This window comes from Varanus komodoensis, unplaced genomic scaffold (assembly GCF_004798865.1).
Source record: "Varanus komodoensis strain SLA01 unplaced genomic scaffold, ASM479886v1 scaffold12, whole genome shotgun sequence".
NCBI classification, from domain to species: Eukaryota; Metazoa; Chordata; class Lepidosauria; order Squamata; family Varanidae; genus Varanus; species Varanus komodoensis.
The window spans coordinates 22,204,136-22,222,031 of NW_025335349.1; the positions used below are offsets into that span (position 1 = coordinate 22,204,136).

Here is a 17,896-nt window from a genome sequence, read left to right on the forward strand (position 1 = left end):
AACCTATTTCAATTCTGCTTATCACTTGGCTCAGCAATGTGTTTTATGCCAGAGGTTCTCAATCTGTGACACTGCTTTCCTACACCTTACAAAGCACAGGACAACTAAAAGAGAGAGAGATACACAAAGAGGACTGCATCAAGTCTGATAATTAAAATAGCCCACCATGTTATAAAGGCCTGAAAGAAAGCTAGTAAGAGGTCATAAAACAACAGTGACAAAGGAAGGCCTGTCATTGTAGGAAATTGTGTTTAAGACTTGTCAGAAGAAATGTGTTAGGTATTGCTAGCAAAATAAAACAATCAGGGTGTGTATTCATTTTAAAGAACCCAGTGGAGACAGTACAAGAGTATGTTTGAAAACTGGCTTCAGAACAGGAAAAACACTAGTCATTGCTGGAAACTTGTCAAATGTGAAAAGTCATAAGCATCCTAGAGGCCACTTTTGGGTCTTCATGCCTAAACTCAGTACACTGAGTATTATTCAGATAAGCTGCTGTCGTCCTGTTCCATGACAAATTACAAACTGAACAGCCATTCATTTTAAAAAGACACCTTTGTGACTAAACAGCAGTGGACCTCCACTCAGTCCCTTTCTCTCAAGCTGTCATTTGTAAAAAGGGACCACTGCTGGAAGCCAGGCATACTGCAGGCACTGCAAGTTCTCTGCTACTGAATATGGTCCTTCTACTAACCCTCTGGTGAATGGTCACTGCATGCAGCAACAAACTATGACCAAACATATATGTTTGGTCTGAGAAAAGTATTTTTAAAAATTATAGTCTGCCTCTCTGTGAACAGTAAGTAATAAAATAAACTCACCAAATAATGATGCGGTGAATACTGAGTATGTTGGATATTCTGAACCTCTGCAAGGGTGGGACATCCATGAAAACAATCTGGCCATATAGGCTGTTCAATCTGAAAGTTTTCTAACCTGCTTCTGAAAAGATTCCACCTTGTCCTCTAAAAGGTTCTGGGCAATATAGCAGGCTCTTTTTATAAAGCTCTAGTCACATTTTGGAGTTCTGGATTGATTAGGATCAACAACAGTACTGAATCTGCCTTGGTCGCCCTGTACGATGACCTGTGCAGGGAGAAGGACAGGGGGGGTGCATCCCTGTTGGTTCTTCTGGACCTCTCGGCGGCTTTCGATACCGTTGACCATGGTATCCTTCTGGACAGGCTAGCGGGATTGGGGGTTGGAGGCACTGCTTTGCAGTGGTTCCGCTCCTATCTCAACGGTCGATTCCAGAAGGTAGTGCTGGGGGACTATGTCTCTGCGCCATGGCAGCTATGCCATGGAGTACCACAGGGCTCCATTCTATCCCCTCTGCTATTTAACATCTATACGAAACCGCTGGGAGAGGTCATCAGGAGGTGTGGGCTGCGGAATCATCAATACGCTGATGATACCCAGCTCTACCTCTCGTTTTCCACTAATCCAGGTGAGGCAGTAGCTGTGCTGAACCGGTGCTTGGCCAAGGTAATGGGCTGGATGAGAGCCAATAAACTGAAGCTCAATCCAGACAAGACGGAGGTCCTGTTGGTTGGCGGATCGGGCTTCGGAGAGGGTGGATTTGACCTGGTCCTGAATGGTGCAACACTCCCTCTTAGGGACAAGGTCCGCAGCTTAGGAGTACTCCTCGACCCGGAGCTTTCTTTGGAAGCTCAGGTGACAGCAGTGGCGAGGAGCGCCTTCCTTCAGCTTCGGCTGATTAATCAGCTGCGCCCCTACCTGGAGTACGACTGCCTGGCGACGGTGACACACGCGCTGGTGACTTCCCGCCTAGACTTCTGTAACGCGCTTTACGTGGGGCTTCCCCTGAAGACGGTCCGAACACTTCAATTGGTGCAAAATAGAGCTGCCAGGTTGCTGACGGGGACGGGGCGTTATGCTCACATGACTCCAGTCCTCCGTCAGCTTCACTGGCTTCCCATTGAAGCCCGGGCCCAATTCAAGGTGTTGGTTATGACCTATAAAGCCCTAAACGGCTTGGGTCCTGGCTACCTGAACGAGCGCTTACGTCCGTATATGCCCGACCGCCCCTTGAGATCTGCGGGAGAGTCCCTTCTCCGGGAACCCTCCATGAAAGAAATTAGGAGAGTAAGTACTCGGAGGAGGGCTTTCTCTGCGGTGGTGCCCAACCTATGGAATTCACTCCCCAAAGAGGTCCGCCTGGCACCGTCGTTACTGGTTTTTCGGCGCCAGGTAAAGACCTTTTTATTTAAACATCATTTTAATTGTTAAAATATATGATCTGGCCAGGGCAACTTCTTCTTCCTTCTCTTTTCTCCTCCTATATGCTTTATTTACTTATTTTATACTGTTAATTTTAATTTTATATTATTGTATCTCAGTGTATTTTTTGTATTTTTGTATTTAGTGGTAATTTATTATGTTCTATTGTATTTCAATGTATCTTATTGTGTTGTAAGCCGCCCCGAGGCTTCGGCAAGGGGCGGCATAGAAATGTTATAATAATAATAATAACAACAACAATGCAGCATCCTCTCCCACTGAATAGATCCAGATTGGCCCCCTGGTTTCCTAGAGAGGTGATGGAAATGGTTGGGATAAAAGCTGAAGCTCAATGGAGGATGGAACAAATCCTAGCAGATTCAGCAGAGAGTGTTATTTGATAGTTTATCCCATGGTGGTGGCGTCAGTTTTTCCTAGTACTGTGTCCATCCTGTGGAACTATTCAGGAGAGAGGGAATGTAAGCTGGTGAACATCAACTGATAAAACTGTTGTATCCATTTTGACCTGGATGCCTCTTACTGAAAAATCTGCACTGGAAGCCTTCTTAGCATCTATTTGAATTGATTTCAACTTAGAGTACTTGAAGAGATTTGTGACTGGTAGAGGCTAATTAGAAAGTGTTGTCAGACTGTGAATGAACATAGCCTAGTCAGAACAGCATGTTTTAGCCACTTGAAAAAGAAGGTGGTTGTTAGATTCCTACTTAAAAAGCATTGCCGGGATCTGCTGACTTAAGAAATTATGAACCAGTCTTCCGTGCACCTTTTTCTGGTGGGAAACCCTCTCTCTGAAGTTGCTCTTCAAAGAAGCTGATTGTCTAAATCCATTTCAACCTGTTTTCAGGACAGTAGTGGGACCAAGATTAGCTCGATCCATCTGGTTGACAACATACACTTGCAGAGAGATAGGGCATTTTCATTTTCCTGGACCTCTCAGCAGCTTTTGACACTCTTACCCATGGTAATTTGGTTCTGGACAATTCAAAATTGGAAGCATCACCCATGCTGGATGGTTGGTTCCAGAATGAAGTGCTTGGAAAATGATGGTGCTTCACATGGAAAGACGTTCAACAAGGTTCTGTATTGTCTCTGATGCTGTTAAAAAACTATATGAAACATGGCTTCACATGATTCACCTGGATGAATGTTACCCAGTAAGTCATTCTTTAATCTTGGAGGGCTACAGCTGTCAAGGCCCTGTCCCATGCCTCTGATGTTCTAACATACAAACAAGGAATGTGAAGCAGGATAGATTGTCTTAAGACAGTGGTGATGTGAGAAAACCGGCATTGGGAAGACAGTGCTCTTGAAAGACAATTAAGCAAAGGAGCAAATGAACAATAACAACGTTTACCAAATTCAACCCACCAGCAAAAGAAATAGGACTTAGTGCTTAGGCCATCCTGTGTACCTTAGTGATGCCAAGAACTCAGCTTCAGTGATAAGGCAGGATCATTAAGGGCAGTATTCAGCTGTGTCAATTCATCAGTGCAAATGACCTCATCTTAACAGACACTAGGTTCTGAACTTTGTGCAAAAGGATCTAACTAAAGTTTATTCTTTGTGCATACATGCTTGTGTGAGTAATGAGCCAGCACTATTGGACTTTGCAAAACAACACTGCTGGATGCCACCTGGAGATCTGTATCAAAGAGGAATGTACAGCTTACAAGTGGCTTGCCACCAGTCTAACTAACCTGGTGTCGATGGTCTTTCCAGCATGTTCAAATGATGGGAGATAAAAGCTTGACTATCATGAACAGTATCCATATCAATCTCTTCTTCTTCTTGAGAGTTTGAAAACTGTAACATTGGGAGGAAAAACCAAGGAATTTCAGGGAATACTGATTAATCCACTTTAGCATGCCTTATTACATGTTACTATAGAAATGTGTTCAGCCTTTTACATTATTGCATTAACAAAATAAACATGCATATAACAAAAACTCTCCAACATTGTATTAACTACCTGCTCCTTTCAAAATTAGACAGCTTTAGGCAAGATAGAAACAGTTAAGGTATGATTGTTACACAACTTAAATTAATGCTTCAAACAATGGGGTGCTCAGCTACAGCTGAGTGTCAGCTGTTCTCCATCATTATAAGGCAGATTATAAACCAGATTAGCATCTGAATATCATAAGATCAAATGTTACAGGATTACTTTGCTGCTCTGCCCCTTCCTCTGAGTTATGTGCCAAAAGGACCATGGTGTCAGACCAAACAGATACAAGGCTGAATTGATGGTATCACCAGATGCTTAAGAATGGGGCTGATTGGCCACTCCTGCAAAAACAGTATCTCAGGTAAATTGTGAAATCATTTACTCACTCGTATTTTGAGTTTGACTTTACTGTCTTCAGTCTTCTCAAGTATCTGGCCTGGTTCCAGCGGGGATCCAAGCGGAGTGTCAGCCTTCCGCTTCAGCCCCTGCTGATGAGGCAGGGGGATGGCTGCTGTTTCCTTAGTAAGATGATAATCCTCCTGTGGAAGAAATTAAAACCCTGAAATTCAAAATCTTTCCATGTCAGCCTAGATGTAAAGCCATACTCCTTTTGAATGTTTCTCATCATCCCACTATGAGGCACAGTTCACCACACCAGCATATAGTACTGACAACTGCATTACTGGCTACCCAATCAATCTTACATCTTCCAAGGAACATGGAGAAAAGTTAACTTATTGGGGAATATGAATGAAGAAAAGCTAATGGCTTCCTATATGGGCCACACCGGTGGTGGTGATGATGACAATGAGAGAAGATGCACACATTAAGACAAGTATTTCCAAATAGTGGAAGCAGAAAAGATTTGCAAATAGCATTACTAGGCAAGGGTAACAGAACAAGACTAGGACAAAGGGCAAAGCTAGTCCAATTGTCATAAACTGAACTACTGTGAAGTCTGGGGAGGACTTTGCAAAATCAAGGAATGCACTTACAATGCTCTGGAAGCCAACTATTTGACCCAGATTGTTTGGATTGTTAGGTGGTTCCGGACCACTTGCCCCCACTTCAGGGATGATGGTAGGATTCAGCACCGCTTTCTTTTCTTTTAGGTTAAGGACCAACCCAAGCTCTGGCAGTGGCAGACAAGAAGGCCTGCTGAGACCAAACAGCGTGAAGTACAGGTCAACGGCACCGCAGCGCAGCCTCCAGTCGTGGGATGTACCTATGAAGCAAGGGGAGGACAGAAGCTCTCAATCAGCTGCACACAATGTCAAGCAGTGTAAAGCTTCTAAAGCCAGTTCTGCTGCAAGTGCTGGTCAAGACAGCAGGAAACGAGGCAACTCTCTCTATACAAACCACTCTGCTTTGCATCAGCTGGAACTAAGTCCTAAGAGAGATCAATTTGAAATAACACACTACTCAGTAACGATGGTCCACCTTCGACTAATGCTAAAATGCATCATAAACTACTCGTGGCAAATCTTTCAAATTTCAACAAATGCAAGCTAATAGCTTGCAATCATCGTGTCTCCCACCAAACCAACTTGGGACTTAAAATCTAGGTCAACTCTCAAATAAAGGGAATTGTAGGGAACAGGATGACATAAACTTATACACAGTGCTACAACAAAATACAGTGCTTCTTCCTATGCAGTTAGTATCAGGGGAGAGAGGGTTGTCCTGCCGGAAAAGGGTAAGCTCAGAAATATAGCAACAACCTCTGCTTTGCCAAACTAGCTTGAGTCACTTATGTTCCATAACACAAATAACTATTTGTAACTCATGATGTTGTTAATTCAAGTTGGATCATGCAACCGTTTCACCACCTTGCCTTTCTACCACATTCTACAGAAAACTATAAATTCTATTACTCACATATTAGCTTCCTGTTCACCCACCACCCGTAATATATGTTCCACAAAAGAGAAGAACATTTGCCTCAAATAAATCCCACATTTTCATTGTATAAACCTGGCCTCTTTTAAAAGCACTCATAACTTTTACTCATCTAGGGCCTTTTTACTGACTTTTCCAAGACTGGCAGCTTCTGAAACTCCCAAACATTTGTTAAATTCACAAAAATGTTAAAACACTGCTTCCAACATGAGGCCAGAAGGAAACAAATGCTACAAGTCAGCAAAAACATCCTGTGCAACCAGGTAACCAAGCTCCCTGGATTAAAAGCCTTTGCCTTATTTTCATCCAATCCAAAATACTCCCCTTCCTGTTTAAGACCTCCAGTCCTACAATAAGCAGAATGCAGCAGTCTTTTAGAAGGAAAAAATGAGCAAGAGTAGGGAATCTAGCAAGCCTAGCTTTTACTACCTTTTAAATTCTAAATTAAGTTTGAGAAATGCTTTAATTCCCAGCATTTAGGCTGTTTTAATGGCAAAAAGAATATTTCATAGGTTGCTTTTGATCAGAATTCTGAACTATTCATTGTCAGAGGATCTTTAGCTTAGTCCACCCAACTACTAGACGTCCGTCACGTATCAGGTTTGATCCTCCCATTGAGGTCCAGAAGCAGGAGTTTCCTTGAGAAGCAGCTTCCCCGAACTACAAGCAACCCCAAGGAGTGCTAGGACACAACCAATCCTCTCACATTCCCGTGGACTCGTGAGCTGAGTTCCTGACTTCAGGGCAGCAGAAGACAAGCAGATGGCACACTAGCATCAGGGCAACTAGCACAATGCCTGTAAAGCCACACAGTGGGTCTACTTGGGGAAGCTCACGCAAGGACTTGCTCAGATCAAGGCTTACCTGAGGACCAAGAATGGGTGGGGCCTCCAGTGCATATATTATCTCCCTCTGAACTGAACCAATAGCAAAGTTCCAAGCTCTAGTTTATTGCCTCTGCTGAGCTGGGGAAATGGACAAAAGAACACCACCTGCCTGCACCTCCAGCCCCAGCCTCACATGTAGCCATTCTGTGAGAGGCAGGAGCAGTGAGAATGGAAGCCAAGTCCTCAGCTGATGGGTAGCAAAGAATACAGTCACTGAGTGCATGGCTGGCTTGGGAGGGGTCTGGAATCTCACTGGTACAAAGAAGCCACAAAAAACTGGGTACCACCTCTCCTCACCTGCTGGCCTCCAGATCGTTTGGACTTTCAACTTCTATCAGTCCCAATCAGCACAACAATGGTCTGGTAAACACAAAGTTATCATCCAAGATATATGGAAGGCACCAGATTAGAGAGAGTTGCCTTAGAGATGGCCTCATGTCTCCTCTCTGCCACTTCTACCTGGCCAGAGGAAGTACTGGCTGCCTGTGATTTTTCTTTGTATGAGTGAGTGTCCGTTTAAAAAGGCACTACCATTGCAGCATGACTTGTTTCCTGCTGGCCACAGCAGAGGTTACCAGGCCAACTGAGCTTCAGCTACCCTCACTGTGCAGGTGAAACAAAGGCAGCAGTATCTGGCATTTCTGCTTGGTGGTGGCCCCCTAATCAGTTTTTGGCTTTGACCACTGTCTAACCATGCCAATTCGCAATGCCACTGCCTAGTTTTAGCCACAGCTAGACGATCACACCTTCTGCCAGGAAAAAAAAACAGCAACTGTGCCCAGTAAACAGATCTGTTTACATTGTGGGTACCAAAAATGGGCATTATTTTGACACATTGGAAAGCTTGCTATATCAGTAGTTTACTCGGTGGACAATTTCTAATGGGAAAAGAGATGCAAGGAAGAAACAAAATGAGCACATGTGAGCAAGGAGGAAAATTACAAGATAGACTCTGAGGATTCAAGTGTCACAAGAACCCATGGCATATGACACTGCATGGTTGTCTACAAAGATGCAAACCCCTCTGCACTGATAAGTCTTTTTGGAATGGCTGAGAAAGCAGAAAATAAAGCTCAACTGTTCTTGTCATCCAAACATATACAAGTCTCCCAAGAGATAAGAAAATAGAGACTGCTCGCTCTCTCTTTTCTTTTGCTAATTAATCATAATTTACACTGGCTTCTACATAAGTTAAAAAACACAGTATTGCTGAAACATTAGTTACAGGAATAACCAACAGATTTCCTAATTTCCACCAACAAAAGCAATCTAATTTTAACCTTAAAACTGATTAACAGACTCCTGGATCTCTATTGAAGCAGATACTAAATGTTTTCAAAATTTAAATACCATTGAATAGTTATGTAAGTCTGTTTTACTGTCTCACCCCCGCCCCCACCTAAACCCTTAGCTTTAGCTTCTTGGATTCTGGCAGTTAAATCATGAAGATTTGTTTTCCTACTTGGCTTTAACCAGTTTCAAATAATTAACACTGAATGGGTGGGGGATTTATCCTTAGCAATACTCTTACTGGCACTCTAGGATTTTGCAATTACTTTTCAAGCAAAAGATCCACATGATTCATAGAAATTTATGCTGTTCAGCAAAAATCAAGAACATCTTATTATCACTCTTTTTGTTACAACAATGTCAATGAGCTGAAGACTAACTTTTGAAAAACCAATTCTCTTGAGGGGGAAACTAGGAACACAAACTCTCTTGTGGCAAGATCCAAACTGTTTACTTCCTGAGTTTGACATCTGGTAAGACTTTCCCAAAGAATTAACTGAGGCAGAGTCCATTCCCCCCTCCCCCACATTGCTTCAGCTGCCTGATGGGGCAGCTGTAAATTTCCAAATACTAAAAATAACTTTACATAGAGAGCACACAGTGTTTAGCATCCCCCTAGAAGATTGCACAAAAATGTTTGCATGCAAGCACCACTTTACATGCATACATGAAGACATGTATGCATGAAGACCATTTTGCATGTACTGGCTTTAATTTGTCTATTACATGAACATAGATCAGCAGCAGTTGAGAGTCTATTTCTGTGGACCTTTGCACAACAGAAGGAGTGTGCAGCAGAAGTCACATGAGCTCTCTAGGAAGAGAACCACAAGCATCCTATTCAAAGATTTTTCCTGCAAAATTCAGGAAAAAGTTGCTGGTGAGCACTCACAAGAAACAGCTAATGCCAGGATTTACTTGTGGGCTATGATGGGATGTTGCATTTCTCTGGAACTGGAAGCTCCATATAGAAATCAAGATCATCAGCACTGAACGACCTACCTTTCATGAATTTTACCAATTCCCTTTCAAAGCCACCTCAGCTAGTGGCCATCACTTCTTGTGTAGGCAAAACCCATAATTAATTATGCATTAATCAAAACAATAAGTTATCTTGTCTTCCTAAGTCTACTGCCAATCAATTTAAGGGAAACACAAAACAATGGTCATACAACAGGGGGTGAAATGCAAATACAGATATAATCTGAAACCTTTTCCCTTGTTTGTGAAATTATTTCAGATTGTGGATTAAACTTCTGCATCTTGCATTACATCAGCACGCTGAACAAGAAGAACCAGGTGAGCATGTGCATGGTTACTGATGGGTATTGGTCAAAGGACCTTGGGATAGTGGGAGGCAACACTTCCTGCTTCTCAGGAATAGCATCAGGTCAAGAGGGAGGCTGACCAGTTCCATCAATCAGCCAGGCAAGCAGCATTTGAAGGAAGCCTGCTTCTACCTCTGTACCAGAAAGAACACTCAGCAACAAGTGACAGTTGCCCTGAGACTGCAGGAGGAAGGGGAAAGACCTGGCTGGTACCATCACTGGTCAAAGGAAAGAGAGTTATGCCTTTTCATTCAAGAAGAGAAGATCAGTCAAGACCAAAGTAGATTTAAATGCCACCTTCATGGCCCCTTCCAACTCTATTATTCTATGATTCTTATAATCCACTGCCTTACTCTGGCTTTGAAAAACTGATCAACTTCTTCCTTTTCCTTCCCTCCTCCATCTTTGTCTTCTTACTGATGTGAGCTACTTTGGGAAACAATTATTTGTCTGAAAAATACACTAACAATGCAGTAAATAATAAATAAATTACAACAAAACTGCCTTTTCTCAAGTAAAAAGTGTATACTGTCAGTGCCTGGATGCAAAATTGTTTAGGAACTATCCACTGTCTTGAGTTCCATGGAAGAGAGGCAGGATATAAATGCTATTGTAAACAAAAAAGACCATTACTGTAGTCCATAAGTAAATGGACTAAGTAAATATGCAAAGCACCAGGCTTTGGTGTGTTAAGAAAATGTCTTAAAATAGTAAGCAATTAAAAAATAACCTGAATTCATAAGTTTCCAAAGCTGATCCACTAGAGCTTCATTACACAAAGGCGATTCCATATTCTTGGTAAATGGAGGATTCTTTGTCAGCATGTTCAGTATCTTATGTCTAAAAAAGAACAGTCAACTTTTAAGCCACATAAAATTAAAACTTTCAGTTTCTAGATTTTGCATTTTATCCAACTTTATTTGGATCCATGGTTTCACATTAGGACTGCAAAGATTATATAAAATCAAACATGTGTCTTGATGCTCACATCATCTTAAGAAATTAAGTTCAATGAATTTATACAGGATTCTAAAAATGCTTCAAATAGCCATTTTAGAGAAACGTCCTGGGGCAATGATGGTCAGTGGAAATAACAAGAAAAAAGAAACCAAGAGGGAAAAACCTGAAAAGAGGCTGCAGTGTTCAAAGGTTGTCATTATCCAGGTCACCAAGGGTACAAACTTGTACTGGTAAACTCTCTGACTTAAAAACTAACAGGCAACACTTTCAGCTACAAATGTATCATTTATAATCTTTGTCCCCCAGCTATGTACTAGAAGCCAATTTATATTTTCTTTAGTATCCAAATATATAACGATGCCCAACTGTGCTCCAATACAGTAAGACTAGTGTGGATTTATTTTTTGAAAGAGAATATGTCAAGATCCTCCATCTCTAGCCGAGGTTTGAAAAGCAGAAGTGAAGCCTCTGTAAAGAGAGCAGAGTGTTGTTACAGGAAAGGCACAAGCACCTTCCCACACGCTCAGAAGTCTTAGGGTTCTTGTTTCTCTGGGAGGTGGAAGAATGCTGCCCTCTTGCTTAATAACTACAGAATACCCTCAGCTCCAGACTGGAAACCAATACAGTTTGCTGGCTGACACAGCCATGGAATGCGATTGACATTTTGCTAGAAGGAAAAAAAATTCTTTTTGATTCTGGGATGATTGTCACACCCTAAGAGAACAAGACATCTCATGTATTTCCTTTTCTGAAGTGGAACCCCACGCATGCTTTTTAAAGGAAATGCAAGACAGCAAGCAACAGGACTTAAAAAGTGATTTGAGATTTACAGCTTAGAGATACAGGGACATAAAATATAAATAAATGAGGTAGACTAACCTGATATATGGCACAGGGTCATTTTGAACCATATTGAGCAGCCACTGCAGCTCCTCGTAACTTCGATCAACTATAAAGACAAAATGTATGACCTGTTAAATAAGATAGCAAATCACACAAACAAGAGATCAAAAAAATTTCCACAGAAAGTATAGTGGGAAGCATATGAAAAAGTCATTGATAAATAGCACAGAGGTATTATGTGTCTCACTTATAAACCGTGCTGGGCAATTGTTCTTCCCTGGTCACTCACATATTCAGATTCTTTCTCCACTTTTCCTTCTTCATAATACAGTTACTTATGCTTCTTGCCTTGCATTATGAAAGCTATGCTTCTATTCTAGAATGGAAAGGCCCCCAGTAACACACTCTTATCGGCACTCTGGCACACAGGCCTAGAGATCACATGGAAGCCTCCTGATTGTCGCCACTCAAGTACGTACATATTCCATATTCTTCCAACACTGCTTGGAAGCATAAAAGCATGTAGAATGTATTGAACATCAACTGCCTGCACACAGACACCTCCCACCACAAGTTGGTATCCTACTTCCAAAGAACACACATGTAACCAACTGAGAAAGATTCCTCGAACAGTTCAGTGATCAGAAAAGTGTACCTGATCTATCTTCCTTTATCAGGTAACTGCAGCAAACTGGATGGCCTCTTTTCTTAGCTCAAAGCACACCAAGTCATTCCCTGAAAGCTTATCTGAGGTTCCTAACAGCACAAGAAAAGCCTTGCTGAATCAAACCAATGGTCCATCCACTTAAGTATTATGTTCACACCATAGTAGTACATGTGCAGTGACCAGAAGTGTTTGCAATATTCTAACTGTGACTGCACCAAAGATTTATGGAAGGGAAATATGACCTTGGCACTTTTATCTTTCAAATCCTTTCCTAACTATGCCTAACGCAGAACCCTTCTTCACATAAGCTTATTTTAATTTAACCATCAACCACAATCTCAAGATTCCTTTCCCACTGACATGCAGATGCCATTAGCCTATACTTGAAGCTGAGATTTTTTTGTTTCAACACGCATTACATTACGCTTGCTCACACTGAAGTGCATTTGTCATTTTGATGTCCATTCTCGCAGCTTGAAGAAATCCCTTTTGGTTTTAAGCGCCTTACATAGTTTGGTGTCATCAGCAAATTTGGCCTGTGAACTTCACTGTTCACTCCTAATTCCAGATCTTCTATGAAGTGTTAAAAAGTGTTGGTGCTAATAAAAAGCCCTGTGGGACCCAGCTATAGGAATTTTTCCATTGAGAGAAACGACCAATTATTTCTACTCTCGAGTTTCCGTTCTTTAACCAGTCGCTGATTTATAAGCAGACTTCCCCTCCTATTCCATCACTGTTTTCAGGAATCTTTGGTGAGGGACTTTGTCAAAAGCCTTTTGGAAGTCCAAGTGAACAACATGTACTGGATCACCCATGTTGACAGGTTTTTGACACTCTCACAGAACTCTAAAAGGTTAGTGAGACAGGACCTAACGTGCAGAAGCCATGCTGATTCTTTTTCAGCAGGGCCTGTCCTTCTGTATGCTTAATGATTCTATCTTTACTAACCTTTTCAACTAATTTACTCAGAACAGATGTTAAGCTAAGCATCCTGTAATTTCTCAGATCCTTTAAAAAAATAGTGCCAATCCTCTAGTATAGAGACTGATGGAAGGGAGTGGTTTCAAAGGTCCCTGAAAGAGAAGCTCCTTCACACCAGTCAACTTCCTCTAGAACAACAGCTTCAGGGAAGTGTATTAGAGAATATGCTTGATTCTCATGTTGTCGCACTGAGACACATCCTGAGCCAGGAATGGAGTGTGTGCCTCAGCACATGTACTAACATTCTCCATAACATGCAGGTACTGTTTTGGTAAACAAGTCAATGAAGACTAAGTTCCCTCAAGCTTGAGAGAGAATATCTGCGTAAGCAGGTAGGAAACTATTTTCATGGACACATGATGATATAGTTCCAAAAGACTGAGTAAGCCTGCATATTTGTCCTGTGGTTACTCATGCTAGTACATACAAGTAGTACTCTACCATGGGCAGATACATTCCTGGCTGCTGCTACAGGCCTTCAATCCCAATAATGAAACTGCCTGTCTCTTGCTCCTTGGCTAAATTATTAAGTGAAATGTCTCAGCACAACAGCAGCTTGATGATGCAGAAATTAAGATAATGATACCTTTGACATTGATTTTTTGTTCATATATACACCAACTCTCTCCATAAAGTTATGCCCATGTTTTATTATGTAATTAAACTGAAACCTTAAAAAACCTTTTAAAAAGAGGAGCTTAATAAAGGTGAACATTATGAACCAAATCTGCTTCCATTCACACTGTATTGTTCTAAGTTCTGTTACTTGGTCATTCTAAGGAGTGAAATAGTATTGAAAGAGAGGGAGAAAAAACAGGAAATTGGTTTCCAAAGGTAAAGCCTATAAAGTTAAAGCTGTATTGATCAAAATAAAATGGTAAAAGTATATATTTTTAACCTTTTGTGTAGTCAACAACAGCCTCCAAAGCTGCTATTCGGATATCCACAAAGTGCCCATATTCTGCATAGGACTTAAAGACGGCAGGATCACTGGGGACATGTCCATTCTTCTGTAGCACACGAATGGCATTTAAGCAGCTAGATATATGGGAAAGGGAAAAGGAGGGAGGGGAAGTTAATTCAGAATTTCTAGGCACAATATCTTCAAAGCAAATTACTGACCTATTTTATAAGTTCTTAATTATGCCAAATTCATGTGATGTTTAAGGTGACTCAGTTAGAATTTTTCCAAAGGTAATCAAAAGGATTGCTTTTGTCTTCCAAAGAGTTCTAAAGATACCTAGGACCATTTAATTTCATCAATATATTATCTAATGCAACATAAACATAAACTGAGAGAGAAGATACAATCCACATTAAGCTAAATTTGCAAGTAAATATGGGAACAATCCAGATTAAGTATCAAGAGTATCCAATCCCTTGCAGCTTCCTCCCCTTTCCTCTACGATGTGCATTGATCCATGCATGGAATTGTTCTGCTGCTGACCCCATACTCCACTGAGATGTGCTTGTGATGGGACCACACATGCACATATGGACCACTCACATCTCATATGCAGAATACACTTATCAAGATTAAGCTTTCTGTTGTGCAAAAACTAAAGAAAATAAAGCTGTGGCTCCAAGTAATACAAACACTCTAGTTTCATAAATGTCTAATAATGAATATTTTTTCAAGACAGTATTTCTAAAAGGATTTTTCAAGGTGTTTACTCACTCCCCATCTCCGAGCTTTTGCATATTTATTGACAATACAGCAAGGTTAGCAAAAGCTACATTGTGTACAATGAGAATGACAGCATTCGTAAAAGCAATATAAAATTGCAAGAAAAAAAAAAAAAGATCAGAGCCAACATCTTTCAGACTGTTTGCAGAGATTTGCAGGGGTAGAATTCAGACTGCCCTTGCACACGTGGCCAGCCCCACTAGTTCTATCCTTCAAGGGGCTTCCATTGCTTGCAGAAGAGCTATTTAGTGCTTCCAGGTGTCTGAAAATGAACAGAAATGCTTATTTTGGGGAGGGGACAGGCTGACAGAGCTCACTTAAGGCTGGAGTCAGAGGTGGGAATTAACAGGCCAGAATTGGCTGCTGGCTCTACTAGCAGATGCCCAATATATTTTTGTAACGTACCTCACCGTAATGGTGTGCCTGTAACTGGGGAGCAACTTTTCCATGTTCAAGAACCTGGTAATTTCCTCAAGAATAAGGCGGACATCAGGATTTAAATTATCCAATGTCCTGGCTTCATTGTTCACACTGACGGCAGGAGTCACGGAGTTTGCTAGTGCATCGATTAGTTCAGCACGGTAGTAGTTGTCTGAAAACTGAAACAAATGATTGAAATGTGAGAAAACATATGCTGCAAAAAGGGACACTACAAAAAGGAGGAGGTGGCGGCAGTGGAGCCCCAGTCAAAGGCACATGGATTGAGCTTTCTTCTAGCTTTCTAGTCAAGATTCCAACCTTGCTCTCAGGTCAAGTATCAGACAATCTTATTATCCTCAAAGGACTGCTGCCTTGAGTAATCTAAGTGCAGGACTTAATTTTTTAAAGAAAATTCTATTTGATCTATATTCCATCTTTCAGCTACCAAACACCTTTCTTGCAGTTTAAACATGCATCAGACACATAAACAATAATATAATGTTATGGTTTAAAAATCACAGCAACACTTAAATCATTCATAGCAGCTGGGTATACAGTTAATACAGCAGCCAGGTATGACTGGTTTGGATTGTTAATACAATCCAAAAGCTTAACAAAACAGGAATGCCCCTTGGTTGGGAGTCAAACAAGTTTCCCAAGGAATGCAATCCTGCAACACTCATGCCAATACAGAAGTGCCTTGTTCTATGCCCCAACTAACTACATCTCTGAAAGCAAAGGGACACAGAGCCAGTCCCTCAATAATTACTGTTAAGGGCTGGCATATTCAACTGACCCTGAAATAACCTGGCCTCTGACTGTTCTGGGCTTTACAGACAAGCACCAGAAATTTAAACTGCACCCAAACATGAACTGAAACTAAGCATAGTTCATGTTAAACCCAGAAGAATGCATCCCATAAGGCAGATAGGAACCAACAAAACCTACACTGTTTTGTTTCAGCTAACCTGTCTAACAACTTTTTAAAGGCTGCTTGAACACAAACCAGGTTCCGAAAACAACCATGGCATGTTACTGTAGCTGGGCCGATAGATCACACAAAGTACCACTTTTTTCAAACAAGCCACCCTGTGATGCCTGTGGGCTGTTCTACAATTGTGGGTTGTTGCAACCCACAGTGGTTGGTCTAAACCTGGACATGACTCACCATGGGTGACGCCCATAGCCAGCAAGCCTATTTGTAAGAGTAGAAAAAACCCCTTACTGTTCTTTCCAAATGGCTTTCAGGTGACTGCTGTTGCTGCACTGCTCCCCACGTATGCTGGCAAAGGCTGACCCCGCCCCAGGGCAATCTCTCACTGAGTTTGGCTGGCAACTATGGCTTCTTCCTCTAACGCCCCCCCCCCCCTTATTTTTTATTTTGCAGGAAGACTGTAAAAAGCCAGGTGGTGAGTATACACTTGCAATCTCTTTACCAGGCAGCAAAAACATGCATCCTTGGGAGAACACAATGTGATGCATACCAAGTTTCCCTTGTATGCATCTCTTGTATGTATCTCAAGGGATACATACATTCCCTTGTATGTATCTCCGGGTCCCTTTAAAAAGAGCTTTTAAGGTAAGAGTTGGGTGGATTTTGGAATGGGGTATACCTCTGACTATGTCCCAGTTCCTTCCCATTGTTGTGACAAAGGGAAACATTACTCCCCAATAGAGAACAGAGGTGGAAACAGAAAAATAGAAGGAACTTGCCGGGAAAGGGATGCTGTTTGGAAAAAGCAGCCTCTTCACAGCTCAAGATACCTCGTGCCTTTGCTTTTACACAGCAATTCACTTAACAGGTGAGCAGAAGCACATGGGGCAGGGATTTCCAGATCCCGCAAGGACCATAGGGAGAGGGGGCACACTGCAATTGCCCCAGCCAAGACTGGAAGCTGCCCTGTTTGCACTTCAGTAAATGAGCACTGCTTGTGCAATGGGGTCCAGTTAAAACCAACCAACCAACCAACAGACCCTAATAGTTAAAAAATGCCGGGCAGGCATGGGAAGTCCCTGCAAGGTATACAGGGCCCTATGAAGGGACAGCTTGCTCTGCCTATTAAGAGGACTGCAGGCGCCTTCCTCCAGCTTGCTTCTGGAATCTCTAAACAAGAAAAAAATAAAGGGCCGCAGTTTGCAATCATGACTGTCAGGGAAACGCAACTCATTCCTGCCTGTGGTGTCTGAAGGAATGAAGGACGAGGAGGAGGGAGTGAAGTATCCATGGTTAGCCCAATCATAGGTGGGGCTCACCATGGGTACTTTGCAAAACAGCCACCACACCAAGCCCATTGCCAGGCTGCGCTGGTCCATCGTGCGAACAACCCCACCGGCTGTGTTACTATCATCCAATATGGATGTGATTGAAGTATGTGTGGCTGCATCCACTTTGCCATTTTTCAAGGAACAGCTGGTACACCACCCAAAACTGTGCAAAGGTAATGGCAAGAACCTGAGCATCCAAAGCAAAAGTGAGTAAAAGATCAAACTTAGCCCAAGATCATTCAAAGGGAGCACAGCCACATTCAGAATAGGAAGAACTCCTCATTCTGGAATAGCTTTCCCACAGACAAGCAGCACTTCTGCCTTGTCTAGATTAAACCTCTAGTTGTTTGTCAGCATCTAATCAATACTGTTCGGTTGCTCAAGCAACAGTTCAGAACCTCCGTGACCTTCCTGGAATAGAATGAAAAGGAAAGAAAAGCATCCTCCAAATATATGAAACAA

General features: G+C 41.9%; 1 protein-coding gene across 1 annotated transcript in view; it reads right to left on the bottom strand.

Annotated features, from left to right (window-relative positions):
• TAF2 (TATA-box binding protein associated factor 2) overlaps positions 1–17,896 on the bottom strand; it is a 61,990-nt gene that overhangs the window by 10,481 nt on the left and 33,613 nt on the right. Inside the window, exons 19-25 of the mRNA XM_044421815.1 lie at positions 15,155–15,348; positions 13,961–14,100; positions 11,451–11,520; positions 10,342–10,451; positions 5,203–5,432; positions 4,594–4,746; positions 3,960–4,065 (exon numbers count right to left, since the gene is read on the bottom strand). Coding sequence (XP_044277750.1) covers positions 3,960–4,065; positions 4,594–4,746; positions 5,203–5,432; positions 10,342–10,451; positions 11,451–11,520; positions 13,961–14,100; positions 15,155–15,348 — 1,003 coding nt within the window. The remainder of the gene's footprint in view (positions 1–3,959; positions 4,066–4,593; positions 4,747–5,202; positions 5,433–10,341; positions 10,452–11,450; positions 11,521–13,960; positions 14,101–15,154; positions 15,349–17,896) is intronic.